Source organism: Oenanthe melanoleuca, chromosome 20 (genome assembly GCF_029582105.1).
Source record: "Oenanthe melanoleuca isolate GR-GAL-2019-014 chromosome 20, OMel1.0, whole genome shotgun sequence".
NCBI classification, from domain to species: Eukaryota; Metazoa; Chordata; class Aves; order Passeriformes; family Muscicapidae; genus Oenanthe; species Oenanthe melanoleuca.
The window spans coordinates 7,630,893-7,646,539 of record NC_079353.1 but is presented as its reverse complement, the minus strand read 5'-3'; the positions used below and the strand labels follow the sequence as shown (position 1 = coordinate 7,646,539).

General features: G+C 59.0%; 1 protein-coding gene across 1 annotated transcript; it reads right to left on the bottom strand.

Moving 5' to 3' along the window:
- Positions 1-276: 276 nt before the first annotated feature.
- Positions 277-13,361, bottom strand: KIAA1755 (KIAA1755 ortholog). Its single transcript, XM_056507084.1, has 14 exons — positions 13,145-13,361; positions 10,284-10,481; positions 8,514-9,804; positions 8,256-8,408; positions 7,591-7,714; positions 7,162-7,279; positions 6,439-6,525; positions 6,238-6,354; positions 5,810-5,908; positions 5,407-5,555; positions 4,371-4,509; positions 4,010-4,132; positions 3,238-3,429; positions 277-3,159 (listed from the first exon to the last, which is right to left on the bottom strand). The coding sequence occupies exons 1-14, from the start codon at positions 13,145-13,147 to the stop codon at positions 2,191-2,193; spliced, it is 3,762 nt and encodes a 1,253-aa protein (XP_056363059.1). The 5' UTR covers positions 13,148-13,361; the 3' UTR covers positions 277-2,190.
- Between the last annotated feature and the right edge of the window lie 2,286 nt (positions 13,362-15,647).

Below are 15,647 nucleotides of genomic sequence, written 5' to 3'. Positions count from 1 at the left end.
ATTGGTCGGCCTTGGGAGCCATAAATCATGTGCTGAACGATAAGTAGATATACGAAAATTTCTGCAGAATGTTGCAAAACACTTTTTGGTAGGAGGGATCTGGGTATGCCCACCCAGCTGTGGGGGCTGACAGCTCTTCAGAGCACAGGATCCTTCCAGGGAAACGATTCACCCTCCAGCCACGGGCCGGAAATTCCCCTTTCTGTTATCGGTTCAACTCAGGATTTGCAAAATATCCTTTTTTTATTTTACTTATGGAAAAAGAAAACAACAGGAAAGTCATTGTTTGCTTTATTCAGAAGAATCATAATTCCATCTGGTTTGAAAAATTACTTTCTCTTTTTCTTTCTTGCTGGAAAGTGCTATTTCTCCAACCTAAAAGCTGTAATGGGGGGATACAGCAGATCAGCTCTCAACAGAGTGGAAAATTGAGCAAGGGATCTGTCAGGCTTGGCTTGGAATGATGCTGGAGGGAGAAAAGATTTTTGGCTCTCAAAAAAAGATTTTTGGCTGGGCCGTATCCAGGTGGGCATGGCTTGCACTGGTCGCATGGGATGGGGAGTGGGCACACTCAGCTGTAAGGCATGGGGATGGGGAGCAAGAACATACCATGAAGAGGTAGAAATGTCCTGGCTCAATGACCTTGGTGCCATTCAGGATGCGGCATTATTGGAGAATGGAACACTAGGCTTGCACAGGACAGGTGTCCTGGAACCCTGTCTGGGTTCTGCAGGACAACAACTTTTAAACCAAAAGGAATGAGATAGACTCAGTGACCAGGATTTCAGTGGAGCAGGGACAGAATTGCCAGTAGGGAAACCAGTGCTGAGCTGGGGAAGATGGAGTCTAAAAAAATTGTAGGGAGAAGTAAAGAGCAGACAGTTGGGCAGGACTAGGAGTGGTGACAGGCAGAGGTCCTGTGACAGGGCAGGGCAGGGCTGGGGTCGGTCCCGTTAATGCTTCAGTGATGACCCAGACAGGAGGAGCATGGACCCTGCAGGGGGCAGCTGGGGCTGTGAGCAGCTCAGCGGGGCTTGGCTTCGGGATCTGGCAAAAACAAGGCTGAGGGGGGTATGAGTGATGCTCAGGCAGACTGGGATGGGCGAGTGCCCTTTGCCGAGGCGAGCATCCCGCAGGGTGCAAGCTGGCCTGGGAGGAGGAGTGTGTTTTTCTGGAACAGCCTCCAAGGCAGAGATGGCTTCTCCCCTAATGTCTCTTGATTAGCTCATGCTGTGGCTGCCCAGGGGGGCAGTGCCTGTCCCCGACACTCAGGGTCCCGCCTGCCATCGCTCCCCGGTGCCCAAACACGCAGTGCAGGGACTCGCCTGCAGGGACAGCATCTCTGGAGACCTCTGGCTTCTTTGGACTGGGATTGGCAAGGTCGCACCCAGGCCAAACGGGTCCCAAAGGCTTCAGGACAGTACGTTCCCAAAACAGAGTGGGGAGGTTGGGCAGGATGACACCACTCCGCTGAAGTACTGGGAGGGAGAACAGGAGACTGAGGCACTTAACCCTTACAAAAAGGTCCTTTGAGCAGGACCAAGGTGCTGGCAGCAAGGAGGAGAGCCAGGCTGTGGGCACAGCCCATGTAGGGGGCAGAGGGGGCATTCTTGGTGGCACCTCCTGCCTGTGGGCACTGTGCTGGGGTGGTGGGAGCAGCTGGAACTTGAGTGAGAGTCCCAGCAGCTGGCTCTCAGTGGGACACAACTGCTCACTCTCCTCCATGAGGACCATCCAGGTGTTTCTCTTCAGGTTTATTCATGTTAATGGAGTTAGTCCCGTGTTAATGAGCGCACACAAAGCCAGGGCCCACTGCTGGGGCTCAGCCAGGGCTGCAGCAGTGTGCATCCAGTGGAGCAGGGAGCACAGTCAGTGACAGGAGCATCTCACAGGTCTGCACTCCACTGGACGTTCCAGGAACAACTTCTAATGTGGGAATCTCTGGTATAAAGGCAGTTTATGGGAGGATCACTACACACCTGGTAGATTGTGAATGAACCTCATGAGCTGCTGATGGAATTACTGCTGATCCATGGCAGGGAGAGTGCTAAGGACAGGGAACGAAAGATTCTGGGACTGAGGGTGGGATAAGAAGTTCCAGCATCCCACCTCTGAGCATGGGAAGTCTCATCCAGTCCGTTATTGAGACTTATGCAGCTGGACAGAAACAACCTCAACTGGAGGAACTGGTTACTTGGCATTTGCTTTAGCTGAACTTTCAGTGTGGTGGTTCTCTAGGTAAATGATCTGCTGGGCCTTTTCAGATGGGCAGGGTGGTCTGGGACTCTCGAGGTCCCCAGGCAAAGCCAGGCTTGCTGCTGGGGCTTCTTCTATGGAGTTCTGTGAATCTGAGTCTTCAGAGGAGAAACTGCTCTGGCTGGAAATCTGGAAGTACTGGGCAGCTTCTGCCCGTGGCCCTGCTGGTGCAGTAGGGGTGCTGGGATCTGAGGCAGTCCCATGGGGCACAGCAGTAGGACGTGGTGGGCCAGCACCTGGAAAGCGTGTCCAGGGAGGCAGGGTGAAGGGACGCCTCCGAGGGCGCTGGCTGCGCTCCTGGCTGAGGTGTCCTGCTGCTCTCAGGCTGGCTTTGCTCTTGGCTTTGGGATGGGGGGTGTCAGCAGAGATGCGGTGCTGAGAGGTGTGGGCACCCTGAGGCCCCAGCTGGCAGTGGGGCTGCAGAGAGCTCTGCTCCACACCCAGCGTGGAGCCAGGAGTGGTGCTGGGCTGGGGCTGTCCTGGCCCCTCAGTGCTGGTCTCTGGCTGCTCTGCCACTCCCCTGCTCCCCAACATTGCTGGCTCGGGGCTGGGGGCTGCTCTGCACACCAGGACTTCTGTGTGAGAGGCTGCAGAGCCTGGGCTGGGGGGGCTGGAGGAGTCTCCCTGCCCGTCAGCTTGTACTCCCCAGGCCTCCTGCAGTTCTGCCAGCATCTCCTCCAGGATCTGCCGGGTCTCCTGGTACCTGTGCTGTGCCTCTGTCCAGGCTGCCAACCCTTGGCTGCTCTGCATCCTGCGCACCTGAGCCTTCATCTCCTTCAGCTTCTCCAGGGCAAACTCCACGGAGAGCTTTTGGAAGGATCTCTGCAGGCACCTCAGTGCCTTGCCCTCCCCGCGCTGTGCCCGAGCCGAGCACTGCCGGCAGTCCAGCTTCAGCCCTGCCACCTGCAAAAGAGGTGAGAGTGGCTGGTTTTGTGCTACCAGCAGCACCATGTCCTGCAGGGGGAGATCCCCTTCACCCACCTTGTTGGAGAACTGGACGAGCTCCTGCAGCAGCTCCCGTTCTGCCTGCCGCCGCTCTAGCTGCTTGGAGAAGCTCATCAGCTTAGTCTGGAAAAGGGCTGCAGCCACTTGGAAAGCATCTGCCTCAGGGAACGTTGTGTCTCGGACCTCAGCTGCCTCCTGGCACAGGGTCAGGCCATGCTGGTACCGAGCCTGCAAGGACAAGAGGAAGGAACAGCTCCACACTTGGGAACGGTGCTGACCTGGGATATGTGTGCAGGGTGATGCGCTGCAGGTGACACTTGGCATCACCATTACAGATGGATGGGAAACAATTCTGGGCAAGTGAGAAGAAACAAAGCAATGGGATTCTCCAAATCTCTGCTCTGCCCTGGCCTGGTTCAAAATGCACCAAATGCACTTCCTGTCATGAGCGGGGTCACCATGCCTCACCCTCCCTGCAGTGTGTGTGACTAAAAGGCCTACACATCCAAGGGAACCAGAAGATCCTCATCACAATGTTATTTGTTGTCTGACAGATGTCCAGGCTTTGTAGGAAAAAGGAACTGCATGGATGGAGTGCAGTAGGGGTTGGGAACAGCAGTCCCAGCCCAGCACACATTAAGGAACAGTGCAGCCACCCCCTTACTGGAACAGGACTGCCCAGAGTCCTCACAATGCTGAGCGTGACGACTGCAGTGTGACTCAACAGCCTGGGGACACCCAGTTCTGCTCAGAAGCCTCTTTCCAAACCCAGGGGATGTCTGTCACAGAAAAGCCCCTCCAGACGTACTGTGGCCTGGGCAAGGAACTCCTTGAAGTGCTCGGCAGAGCCCTGGCAGCTGTCGGGACTCCAATCCTCGGTGCCCATCTCCTGCAGCCGAGCTGCTGCCTCCCCGTCCAGCCAGGACCCCAGCTGTGAGAGAGCAGAACAGGGATCAGCAGCGTGTCCACAGCACCTCCCCTTCCTGCCCCGGCCGGGCATCCCAGCCCAGGCTCAGTCACATACATGGAAATCAAAGCTCAGGCAATCCTGCCATTCCCCAGGCTTCCAGCACCATCAAAACCAACGGAAACATGACCAAAAACACTCAAACATGGAACATCACTGAGGGCAACTTCAACTTGTGTCACCCCAGGGACACCGAGCTCACCTTGCCAAACTGAGTCTCGAGCTCGCGGACCTTGCGGAGGAACTCCAGGCGCTCCAGGCAGCTGTTGGATTGGGACACGAGGTTGTGAAGTTCCTCCTCCAGCTGACTATACAGCCCCTCAGCCAAGTCCATACCAGTCCTGGGGATTGGGAGGAGAGGGATCATCAGTGCCAGGTGCTGCCAGGTGAATTTATGGATACACAAGATGAGGGAAGCAGGTCTCTTGTTCAGCTCCTGACCCCAGCCCTGTAGGCACCTGGACATCTCCCCAACCCATGGAGCAAATGGATGGCAGGGACCATGGGATGAGAAAGCTCTGTCTGCCAGTGCAGCCCAGCCCCACTGAGAGAAGGGAGCAGGAGGGAGCAGTGGATCAGTGCTGCCTGAATGCATGGACTATGGAGCAGCACGGCATGGCTGGACCATTGAGCCATCACCAGATGGGTGCAGCATTCCTGGCCGAGAGCGACATCACCGGGTGAGTATGGAATGGCCCAATTACAGCATGGCTGGTGAGTGACAGCACGGCCAGATTACGGCATCACTGGGTGAGTATGGCATGTCCAGGTGGGGGTGACATTACTGGATGACTACAGCATGGCCAGAGGAGCCGGATTATGGCATCACTGGATGAGTGTGGCATGGCCAGACAAGTGCGACACCAGCAGCCGATCACGGCACGGCTGGATGAGCACGGCACAGCTGGCTGGGCGCAGCACGGCCGGCACTTGGCCCCATCTAGTGGCTCTTCCTGAGCCCATCTCAAGGCATTGCTGCCGGCATTGCACAGCAGTGACAGATCTGGCCTGGCTTGTGGCAGGGACCCTCTCAGGGATCTGGTACCAGTGAGGATATGGGGACTTCTGCAATGGGCTGTCCCAGACAGGTGGTTCATGTTTCCAGAGCAGGACTGAGTACAGCAATAGCTTTGGCTCATGGGGACCGGGCTGTCCATGGGGAGCTGGCTCTGTCAGCCAGCAGGAGCTGGGGGTCCCTGGCATTGGGACCCTTGACCAGCAGAACTGCCCTGTCCTACCTGACGTGGTCGGAGGCGCAGAGGCGGGCGGCCTCCCTGCGCAGCCTGGCCAGCACGAACCCCCCCTCGCGCTGCGCCCGCACCAGCTGGGGCTCACTCAGCACCTTCTGCATCAGCTCCCGGTGTCTTCTGATGCCCACGGCCACATCCTGTGGAGGAAGGGAGGGTCAGACAAGTGTCTTACCTGGGGCCTCACCTCGGGTCTCAGCCAGCACAGGATGGGTACCTGGGGCTCCACCAGAAAGGAGCAGAGGGGACAGGCAACAGCCCCATGGCCAGGAGCAGCCAGTCTTGGAGCGGTTATGCCAAGTTTTGGGTAACTGGAGTGCAATGTGGCTGTGGCTGCACTGCAAATGGCCACTTTGGAAATGTCCCCAACCTGTGGTGCTGCCACCCCTGTTACCTGTGTCCCTGCCAGCGCGTCGGTGTTCCGCAGCTCCTGGATACAGCGCTGCAGCAGCTCTGATGCCTGCCTGAGGCTGGCTGTGAAGGGCTGCAGCTTCTGTGGGGGACACACACGATGGGTCAGTGGGGGCAGCCTGCCCATGAGGAGGAGGAGGAGGAGGAGCAGTGCCAGGACAAAGCAGGAAAAACGGGGAGGCACTGGGTTAAAGCTGGTGAGGAAGGGTGTGTGGAGGTGGATGGGCAGCTGCAGGCAGGAGCAGGTAGGAAGAAGCTTGACCCTCCTGTGCTCACAGCTCTCCTTTTCATTCCCCTCTCCCAGCCCTTCCTGTTGCTTTTCCAGGGATGTGTGTGGGACATGTAAGATGTAGTGGGGACAGAGGGACGCGAGGGAGGTGAGGCAATGGTTCATGGCATGGTAACAGACACCTGGAAGAACTGAACCCACTCGCCGTGGCAGTAGGGGAAGGCACCGTCCAGCTCTGGGGTCAGCTGGGAGTTGTCGACGTGGCGGCCCAGAGCCTTCAGTGATGTCAGGGTCTCCACCTGCAGGGCACAGGGCTTGTAAAGCGGCCTGGAGCAGGGAATAACCCCCTATGGCAGCAGCTCAGGGCACAGGGACAGGCTCACCTGCACCCCAGACAGCCTCTCACGGTGGGAGACCAGCTCCTTCTCAGCCAGGAGCAGCATGCTGTGGATGCAGCCTGGAGAGACACTCTGTGGGAGGCAGGGGAGAATCACCAGGGAAAACCTCACATGCAGCCCTCAGGTCACCCATGGCAGTGCTGGGCTTTCCTGGGCTGGCTGAGGCTTGTGAGCTCATTGCAAAGGAAAAGGCTCCCACACTCACTGGTGTGGGAGATGGAAACACGTCACTCAGGCCATGACCTTGTCCCAGCCACCAGCTCCCTGGCAAAGAATCATGGGAAGAGCCTCATGAGTGAATCCCTTCTCTCACACCAGTGACACTTCTCCATGTGAAGAGCATCTGGGCCACTGTGGGTTTTATTGGGTGTGCAAAGGCAAAGGGTGCTGTGTCGGGGGGACCCCATAGCCCCTGGACAGTACAGGGAGCTACCTGAGGCACTCCCTGGGCACTGGCACAAGGATTCTGCCACGACAGTGGATTGTCACTGTGGAGCCCATTTCCTGGTGAATTCACACAGCAGGATGCTGGAGGGCTCTTGGTGACGTCTGCCAGGTGATGGCAGGGCTTGGTGGGGACCTTTAGGGATTGCATGGAGAACAGGCACAGGGAAGGCTCTGAGGGACCCCCAAAGGGTGGCAGCACTCCCTCCCAGACAGGAACACCCCTGGCATGTCTATGGCACAGGCACACAGAGCCTGGCATACCTGGACAGAGCGGAGGGCTGAGAATAGGACGGGAGCGGGCGGCTGCTTCCTGGCATCCACCACAACTGTCAGCCCAATATCCTTCACTTCTCGCCTCTCACCATTCTTCACTTCTTGCCTAGCGAGGGGAAACACAGCAGGAGTGGGGGTCCTTCCCTGGGGCAGGACCCTCTCAAAGCCCTGTCCCACATCCTGCACCCCCAGGCAGGCAGGAACCCACAGCCACAGGCAATGGCCTCATCTCTGTGGGATGCCCAAGCCAAGGGCTCGGAGCCTCTGGAAGGGGTATGGTCCAGGGTCCTTGGGGATGTGCCCAGAGTGTGTGGGATGCTGGGCATCCATCCCAGCCTGAGAGCCACCTGGGAGCCACCTGGGAGCCCTGAGCCAGGCAGCAGCAATGGGTCACTGGCAGGTCCTGCTGGTCCTTACCTGGGGAGGGAGCAGAGGTAGAGGATGAGCCTCGCCAGCTCAGCAGCTGAGCACCACGCAGCCCTCCAGGCACTGCCACTGGTGGTCACCAGAAGGAGGGCCCTGCCCAGCCTGTCCGAGCTCCCTGGGGGGAAAGGGTGAGTGACCCCTCTGGTAGCCACCTGCCAGACCTGAGCATCCCACAATGGGCTGGAGTAACCATGAGTGCTGCCTCAGCTCAGGGCCTGCCATGGTGCAGCCCCTCTGGCCCTTCTGGAGGCGGGGAGCCAGCCCGGGGGGGGCTCTCTGGATGAGCGTCTGGAATTCCAGAGCTGCTGGGGACGTTTTTCCTGAGAAAAAGATGGGTTTCGTTACTGCTTTTTGGGTTTTGGGAAAAAGAAGGAGCCAAATGTTTAGTATTTGGCAGCTAAAGCTGAACAGCTTCACTGCAGAGGAATGGTGTGGGAGGGCTTGGGGCGGCTGGGACCGGGGCAGCTGCTCTGCACAGGCTGCCTGCATTTATGTTTTTAATGTTTTTGCCCAGCTGAAAGGAAATTTTCGGCTTGGAGTACTTCTGGCCTCCAGCAAAGCCCTGAAACCTTCCTCCAAAACACCCTCTCCAGCAGCCTGTGTTTCCATCCAGAGGCCTCTCCCGCCATTCCCCAGACTCACGGTGCCAGCAGTACCTGGCAGGCAGATGATGCCTGAGCGCAGCAGCCCAGCATGCAGGTCCTGCCACGCTGGAGGCTCCTGACCAGCAGTGCCAGTGCAGGGCACAGAGGGACCATTCTTGCAGCTGGCACTTGCCTCCATAGGAGCAGCAGGGGCTGCATTTGTACCTGTGCACAGGGATAGAGAGAGAAGCTGGTGACACTCAACAAAGCAGAGGACTAGCAAAGCCCCAGCAGTGCCTGCTCAGATGTAGCAGCCCCACAGGGTGATACCTTTCCCTGCTGCCCTGGCTCTGCCCATCCTGGGGGAATAGATGGCTGACATCTTCTTCCAGGCCCCCTCGTGCTGGCTGGTGACTCTTTCATCCCCGGAGGCTGCCCCGAGCCGGGAGCCCTTCAGGAAGGAGAACTTGTGGCTGGAACCTGGGGGGAGCCGGGGGCTGCCCTGCTGCACCAGCCCTCGCTGCCCTGGCGCCCCAGGAGAGGCTCGGCGGGACCGGCGGGTGAGGAGCGTGGGGCTGCCAGCCCCCTTCCGGTGCTGTGAGGGGGTCTCACGGGGGGTGGCAGGGGGCAGCTCGGAGCCAGGGCTGTCGGGCTCCTCCAGGATGGCTGTCATCAGCCCAGAGCCGAAGCTCACCGGGTTCTGCTGCGCAGCCATGTAGGAGTCACGCTGGCGGCACTTTGGGCCGTGTGGCCCTGGCTCCTGGCTCAGCTTCCTCCCCAGGCATGGGCTGCAGGAACTCTCCTCTGAGCTTGGTGCTCCCCCACAGGGCCAGGTGTCTGCTCCTGGTCCCTCATTCCCCCAGGGGAGCATCTCCTCGGCCCCAGTCCTTATTCTGCCTGGAGGGCAGGTGGGAAACAGGGATCTGGTCAGGACCTCCATGTCCTCGTGGGATTGCTCTAGCAGGTCCACATACTCCCCCTCCAGGTTCTGGCTGATGATTTCACTGAGGCTGGGCACAGCCAGTGTGGCTGGCTTCTTCCTCAGACCTGCCTGCTCCACCTTGATCAGTCCTGGGTATCGTCCCTGGCTTGACTTCCGAGAGGTGGCCCTGCAGCCTGGGATGGTGCCCCCCATGTTGCTGTAGGGCGTGGGGACATTTGCTGTGCCACGGAGCACAGGTGTGCCGGGTGCTGCTGGTTCAGGAGCAGGGTCATGCTGGGCACCAGCAGGCACACTGTCAGCTCCAGCCCTGGGCTTGTCGGTGAACTCAGGTGTGGCAATCCGGCTCCATGGCAGTGGGGTGACGCCGTTCTCAGTGGCCACCAGGCAGGTGTGCAGGGGAGCTCCAGCCCAGCTGCTGTTCACCTCCTCCAGCCATGCATTAGTGAAGAGCAGTGCGTGGGTGGCCTCAGGGACAGGTGTCTCCTCCACTGAGCGCAGGTCCAGGGAGAGGTGCTTGACGGTGACACGTGCTCTGTGCTCCTCACAGGGCTCTGCTTGCAGGTAGAAGTCCCCGGGGCGCAGCAGGAGGGGGCTGAGCGGTGCGAGGTGCACAACCACCTTCTCGTGCAGACATAAGGGCCAGCCTTCATGGAGAAAGATGCGGTTAAAGTAGGGAGCCTGGGAGGGAGGAAGAACACAGTGCATGAGAGAGGCCTGCCAGCTCTGTGCCTCCCAGCCACCCCCACGTGCTCTTGCTGCTTAGCCCTGCGCTTCCCATGACGAGGATGGAAGAGCCTAGTGACCCAATGTACATCCCTGAGCCAAGCCCCTGCAGCATAGCCCTGCAAGCCCACCCTGAACCATAGCTATTCCCAGGGTGTGGAGTCTACCCTCTATCTACGAGGGCAAACCCCTGCTTAAGCCTCTCTAGGATCAAGACCACAGAGTTCCCCGCCCTTATTGCAGGGACCACATATGCTGGACAAATCCCAGGGAGCTGGGTGTGCCATGTCCCCTGCGCAGGGAGCGGATGGGACAGGGAGTGCAGGGAGGGAGCCCACAGGTCAGCGTGCCCGTGCAGGCAGGACTCCTTAGGGCAAACCCCCCATGTCCAGGGGTGGCTCACGGGGGCACCGTTGTGGGGCACGGGGGCTTACACAGGCCGCCTGCCGCAGGCGCTCGAAGAGCCGCTTGGCCGGGATGAGGAACTGGAACAGGCAGAGAAGCCCATCCCCCTGGTAGCTGGTCTCCAGCAGCCGAAACACCTGGCCCAGGACGGTGGGAGCAGTGGCTTCGAAGGGCGGGTAGAGGGCCTGGAGAGCACTTTGCACCGCCGCATCCAGCGAGCCGGCATCCTGCAGGAGGGAGGCAAGTGTTGCTGGTGGGACAGTGGCCCTGCAGCGGGGACACCTGACCGGTGCATCTGCCCACCATCCCACACTGCACTGTGCCACTGTGCCCTGGGACACCCAAACGGGCAATGCTGCTGAGCTCAGGGGCTCCAAACCCTCCTGGGCTGGAAACGTGGGGTACTGGGAATGGAGCAGAGCAAGCACTGGGCAGGCGGCATGGCGGGTCTGGTTCCCAGCGCCGGGCTGCGGTTAAGGAGCCTGGGATAAACCCCGAGGCAGCAGCCGCCTTGCTCGGCTGCCAGCCATGTGGAGCAGCCGAGGGGTTAAGTGGAGTCAGAACAGACAGATCGTGGGGCTGTGCCGGGCTCCGCAGCTCGCTGCAGGAATGCAGCAGATGGGAGGAAGAACAAACATCTGAAGATGGATAGGGTGTTTTGGTCCAGACTCGTTGCTGAATTTGCCAAAATCAAAATTATTCCTGTATTTTCTGGGAAGCGTTCTGCCATGTTGCATCCCCCTGCACTGTCCCAGAGTGAGGTGAGGACGCTGGGTCTGCGCCACGAATGAACCAGTATGAACCAGCAATTCCCAGTTCATTCTCTCAGAGCTGTCAGCTGTGTGGCACGGCTGGTACATGGAGAGAAGCCATCCCACAGCTCCTGTGATGCCCGGGCTGCGCTCCAGGCAGCGCGGGGATGGGTCTGGCACAGCTGTCAAGAGGATCCCATAGGCAAGTGGGGAAGAGGAGCATCCTCCAAGCAGCTGGGTCCTGCTCGTGTAAAGAGCACCCAGGAAGTCTGGTGGGATTAGCTCAAGGTGAGCATTAGTTTCAGGCAGCTAATCCCTGGTCCAGGAGCCCATACAGAGACAAAGGGGCCACGGTTAATTCAGCTTAATTAGTTTTAATGCGGTTTAGCTAAAGCACTTTGCAGTCACGCTCTGCTTAATTCTTCATTACTTTTTTTCCATGTCTCGGCACAGGAATCTCCTGTCCTTGCACCTGAGAGGAGAAGCCACAGAGCTGGGCAGAAGAAGAGGCAAGCCTGGTCTTTCTCAGGGCCCTGATCTGCCACTGTGTTTCCTGTCTAAGCTTTCTGCCCTTGGATCTTTCTCCTCAAGCTTTGTGTACAGTTTCTAGAATGGACTGGAGACCTTACTCGGGAAAATCCCTGCTGAAGGGCAAAACCTAGTACCCCATTCCACGTTGCTCCAGTGGGGCTCTGGTGCAGCCACCTGGTCCGCAGGGCTGAACCCAGCCGGGTGTCCATCCCCTCCATGCCCAGCACTGCCGAGCTCGACTTCCTCCCCATCCCAACACCGAGGCGAGGAGCCACAACAGCACAGGAGGATCCATCCTGCTCCAAATGCTGTCATGAGAGATGAGCCAGAACTGCCTGCCTTGCCTCCAACAGTCTTTTAAATCCTCCCAGGGGTGGTGACTCCACCATTGCCTGGGCAGCCTGTGCCAGGGCTTGACAACTCATTCAGTGAAGAAGTTTTTCTCTAGTATCCAGTCTAACCCTCCCCTGGCACCACTTGAGGCTGTTTTCTGTCGCCCTATTGCCCAAGACTTCATCCAGTGGCAGGGACCGTCAGAAGAGAATCAAAAACTGATGGAGGCACCAGACATAGGCTGAGTTGTGCTGAGGAATATTTTGGCCTGGTATGACTGACTAAAAATGTTTTCGTGGAGTGTCACAAAGCACTTCATCACTGGAGGAGGCTTTTGGGGTAACCATGGTGCAGTGGCTCCGAGTTCGTAGGCAAAGCCGCATCCAAGCCCGGCCAGGAGCCCGTAGGAATCCAAAAGCAGCCAGTTATCCCAGCCCCTCCACCCACTGGGAGAGAGCCGGAACAAAGGCATTAGGGAGCATAAGGAGATTTACATTTGCAAAGCTATTTCCATTTTAATAAGCCAAAGTGCTGTTAAATAGAGATTGATATTTCTCCCCAAATACCCATATTTTTAAACTGGTTTACATCAACAAGACTGGCTGGGCTTTGGAGTTTTGGTGTAGTAAAGTTGTTTAACCCATGCCAAAAGCCACAGGGTGACTCAGCTCCAGCTTCTTTCTCCCCCCTGCTCAGGAAGGAGTGAGGTTTGAGCCTGGGACCAGTCCTGAATACCAATTCCTCTGCCTCTCCGCAGCCCTTGCTGTCACCAGCTTTGGCAGGACACGATGCAAGCGCTCAGGCTGGCCCAGATGGGGAGGCCACGCTCAGCACAGAGCCCGGGGCAACGGCACGTGCCGGCTGCGGTGACGAATGATCCAATCGCTCTGCCGAGCATCCCCCCGAGCTGGCACGGCTCACACAGCAGCTCCCACTCGCTGCACGCATCCCCCTCACAAACTTTGCAACGAAGTTTAACCATGGCAGGATGCAGCCCCGCACACACCTGCACAAGCGGCCACGGCCGCCCCCACACCTGATCCCCAACCTTGCACTGACCTCCACCTTCACACCCATCTGTCTCTGCCTTCCCACCCACCTCTGCCCTGACACCCACCTCCACACCCACGTCTGCCTTTGCACCTCCTTCCACCTTCGCTCCCGACTTCCCTCTGCTGTCGATCCCACTGCCCACCCCGTGCCCACCCGGTTCCCGCGGGACCGGCAGCCACGGGGAGGGGCGGCGGCAGGGAGAGGGATGCCCCAGGAATTACCATGTTTCCCAGGAAGTGGCAGAGGGGTCGGGGGCCGCTGCACAGACCGTCCCGTCCCTCCTCCTCCTCCTCCTCGCCGGCTCTCCCCGGCCCGGGGCTCCCGGCCGGTCCCCGTTCCGCCGGCGGCTGTTCCCGGCGCCGGCGCCTCCGGAGCCGCGGGCGGGGGCGGGCAGCCCCGGCCCCTCCGGCCCCCTCCGCCCGCCGCGCCTCTTCTGAGGGAAAAAAAGTAGGGGAAAAAAAAAAAAAAAAAAATAGAAAGAAAAAGAAAGAAAAGGCGAAGAAAGCGGGAGCGGGGCGGGGCGGGGGAGGGGAGGGAGTGGGCTGGCGGGGGTGGCCCGGAGAGAACCGGGGGCGGGGGCCGCTCTGCCGTGCCCGCCGGCGGGAGCCCCCTGTGCGCCTCCGAGGCGCGGCCACCCCGGGGACAGTCCCCCTATGTGTCCCCCAGGCGGGGGGAACACCCCCGGCGGGATGGGATGGGATCGGAGTGGAGGGAGAAGGAAATCCCGAGCGGGTGGCAGGAGGCGGCTGTACCGGGGGTCCTCCCCCAGCCCCCGCCGTCCCTCCCGAGCAGCTCCAGGCGGAGGGTCCTGGAACACACCGGGAACACGCAGAGCTGCATGTGCATGTGTGTGTACATGTGTACATGTGTGCGGATGTGCTCGCACATGCATTTTGTGCGGGGTTGCCCCTCTTTTCCAATCCACCCAGGGTCAGTCTGATCCCCGGGCACTGCTCTATGTCCTGGATGGATCCCGTGGCTCCCAGTTCCCGTTCCTGAGCTGCCCCAAAGTGCAGCAGCAGGACAGTGAGTGCTTCTCTGGGTACTTTGAGCTGTTCCAGGGATGGGAAGGACCTACCGAGGGGCAGGATCATGGGATTCAGCAACCAGAACCGTACAAAAACAACCAGAATAAGAGCCAAACCCACAGATCTGGTCTCTCCTAAGGCAAAGTGCTGCTTCACACAGCCCTGCCAGTCCTGAGCACAGACACTTCTCCCAACCCCAGGCATGCTGGGCACAGGCTTTCCCAGCCCCAGGCACTGTGGGCACAGCATCACTAGCTCTGCCAGCCCTGCACAATGTCCAGAATTCTCAGCCTCTCTGCGCCTTGCTCAAGCTGGAGTAATTTCCACTGTTGCATTCGTGGGAATGGGCTCAAGGCCGGGGCTAGGGCTGGGAAAGCACCAGGGCGGGTGGGACGGCCACAGCGTGGGCTGCAGGCTGCCGGGGCAGTCTCACTAGCGAACATTTGTCCAGGGATCAGCGAGCGGCCAAAGGACACACTGTGAAAACAAGCCGAGACGGGAGGAGGTGCAGCTGGGCTGCTGGCGTGTGGGAGGGAGGACGGCGCCAGTGAGGCCTTTGCGTTTGCTTCCCATTTCCTTGGGAGCTGGTGAGAGCCCTCCGGCTGTATGTATGGATCACTAGTACTGCAAGGGCTGAGGCACCAGTGGTCGTGCAGGTGGGCAGAGCTTGGCCATGGGTACCAGGCTGTTGTACCCAGCTGAGCCCACTGCAGGACTGGCCTGTGACCAGCATCTCCAGTGCCAGCTGGGACCAGCTGGGCAGCTCCATCCCCACCAGCAGCCAATTGCTCCTGCAATTGTGTTAGTCCACTTACCAGCTTCAGGTTTTTCATAGTTCCCTTGAGTGCTGAGGAAGGTGAGCTCAAGGCTGCGACCTTTTTTAATTGCTTGGTCACCTCTGAAATGGACCCAAGAACTCTGATTCTTGCGTCTCTTAATAGACACCAGAGCCAGGAGAGGGCGTTGAGGGCAGGGAGGAGGACAGTGTGGCTGTGTCCTGGCACCAGCACAATGGATCAATTCCTCTGGGATCCTGGTGAGCAGGAAGATACAGATGTGAAGCTGAGCCCAGAGGGACCCCACCACCCTGCACCCAGAGCAGCAGATCCCCACCTGCACCTTGAGATGTGTGTTGCCATCTGTGTTCAGCTGGGCCTGACTGCAAAGATAACCAGCTTTAGATTCTCACATCCCCCAAAGCCCCCCATGCCCTCAAGCCAGCCTCAGACAGCAAGACTGGGAGTCAGGGTGCTTGGGATCAAGTCCAGAAAAGGGCAGAGTTTCTGGGGGCCACCCGGGTGCCCCCGGGGCCCCTCACTCCATGAGCTCACCCTCCTCTGCTACTTCTGTTCTCCATGTCCTGTTTGTCCCCAGCAGCTGCTGGGACAGGCTGCATGTGGCCTCTTGCCCTGCCCCTCTGCCGGCACAGAGCCACCATTCAGATCCCCCCAGGCTCTGCCTGAGGTCACCATTCTTGCATTTTCATTTTTACTTTTCTGCAAAATCAACCCCCTTGGCTCTCTGTGTCCCCTTTTGTCTCCTATGAGGCCCCAGACTGTGTCACAAGCTGGCATGCTGCGAGAGGAGCCCGCCTGTCACGGGGAATTCAGCGGGGAGACACACTGAGTGCAGTGCTGGTCCCAAGGGTCCCCTGGGATGTCACTGGGATGTCCCTGGGATTTTGGGGGGGAGGGAT

Excerpts from the sequence above, each read along its gene's own strand:
- KIAA1755 (XM_056507084.1), bottom strand. Across the intron at positions 7,280-7,590 it reads TACCTCTGCTCCCTCCCCAG|GCAAGAAGTGAAGAATGGTG; the intron begins GTAAGGACCAGC and ends TCCCCTCGCTAG. Across the intron at positions 6,526-7,161 it reads CAGCCCTCCGCTCTGTCCAG|AGTGTCTCTCCAGGCTGCAT; the intron begins GTATGCCAGGCT and ends TGCCTCCCACAG.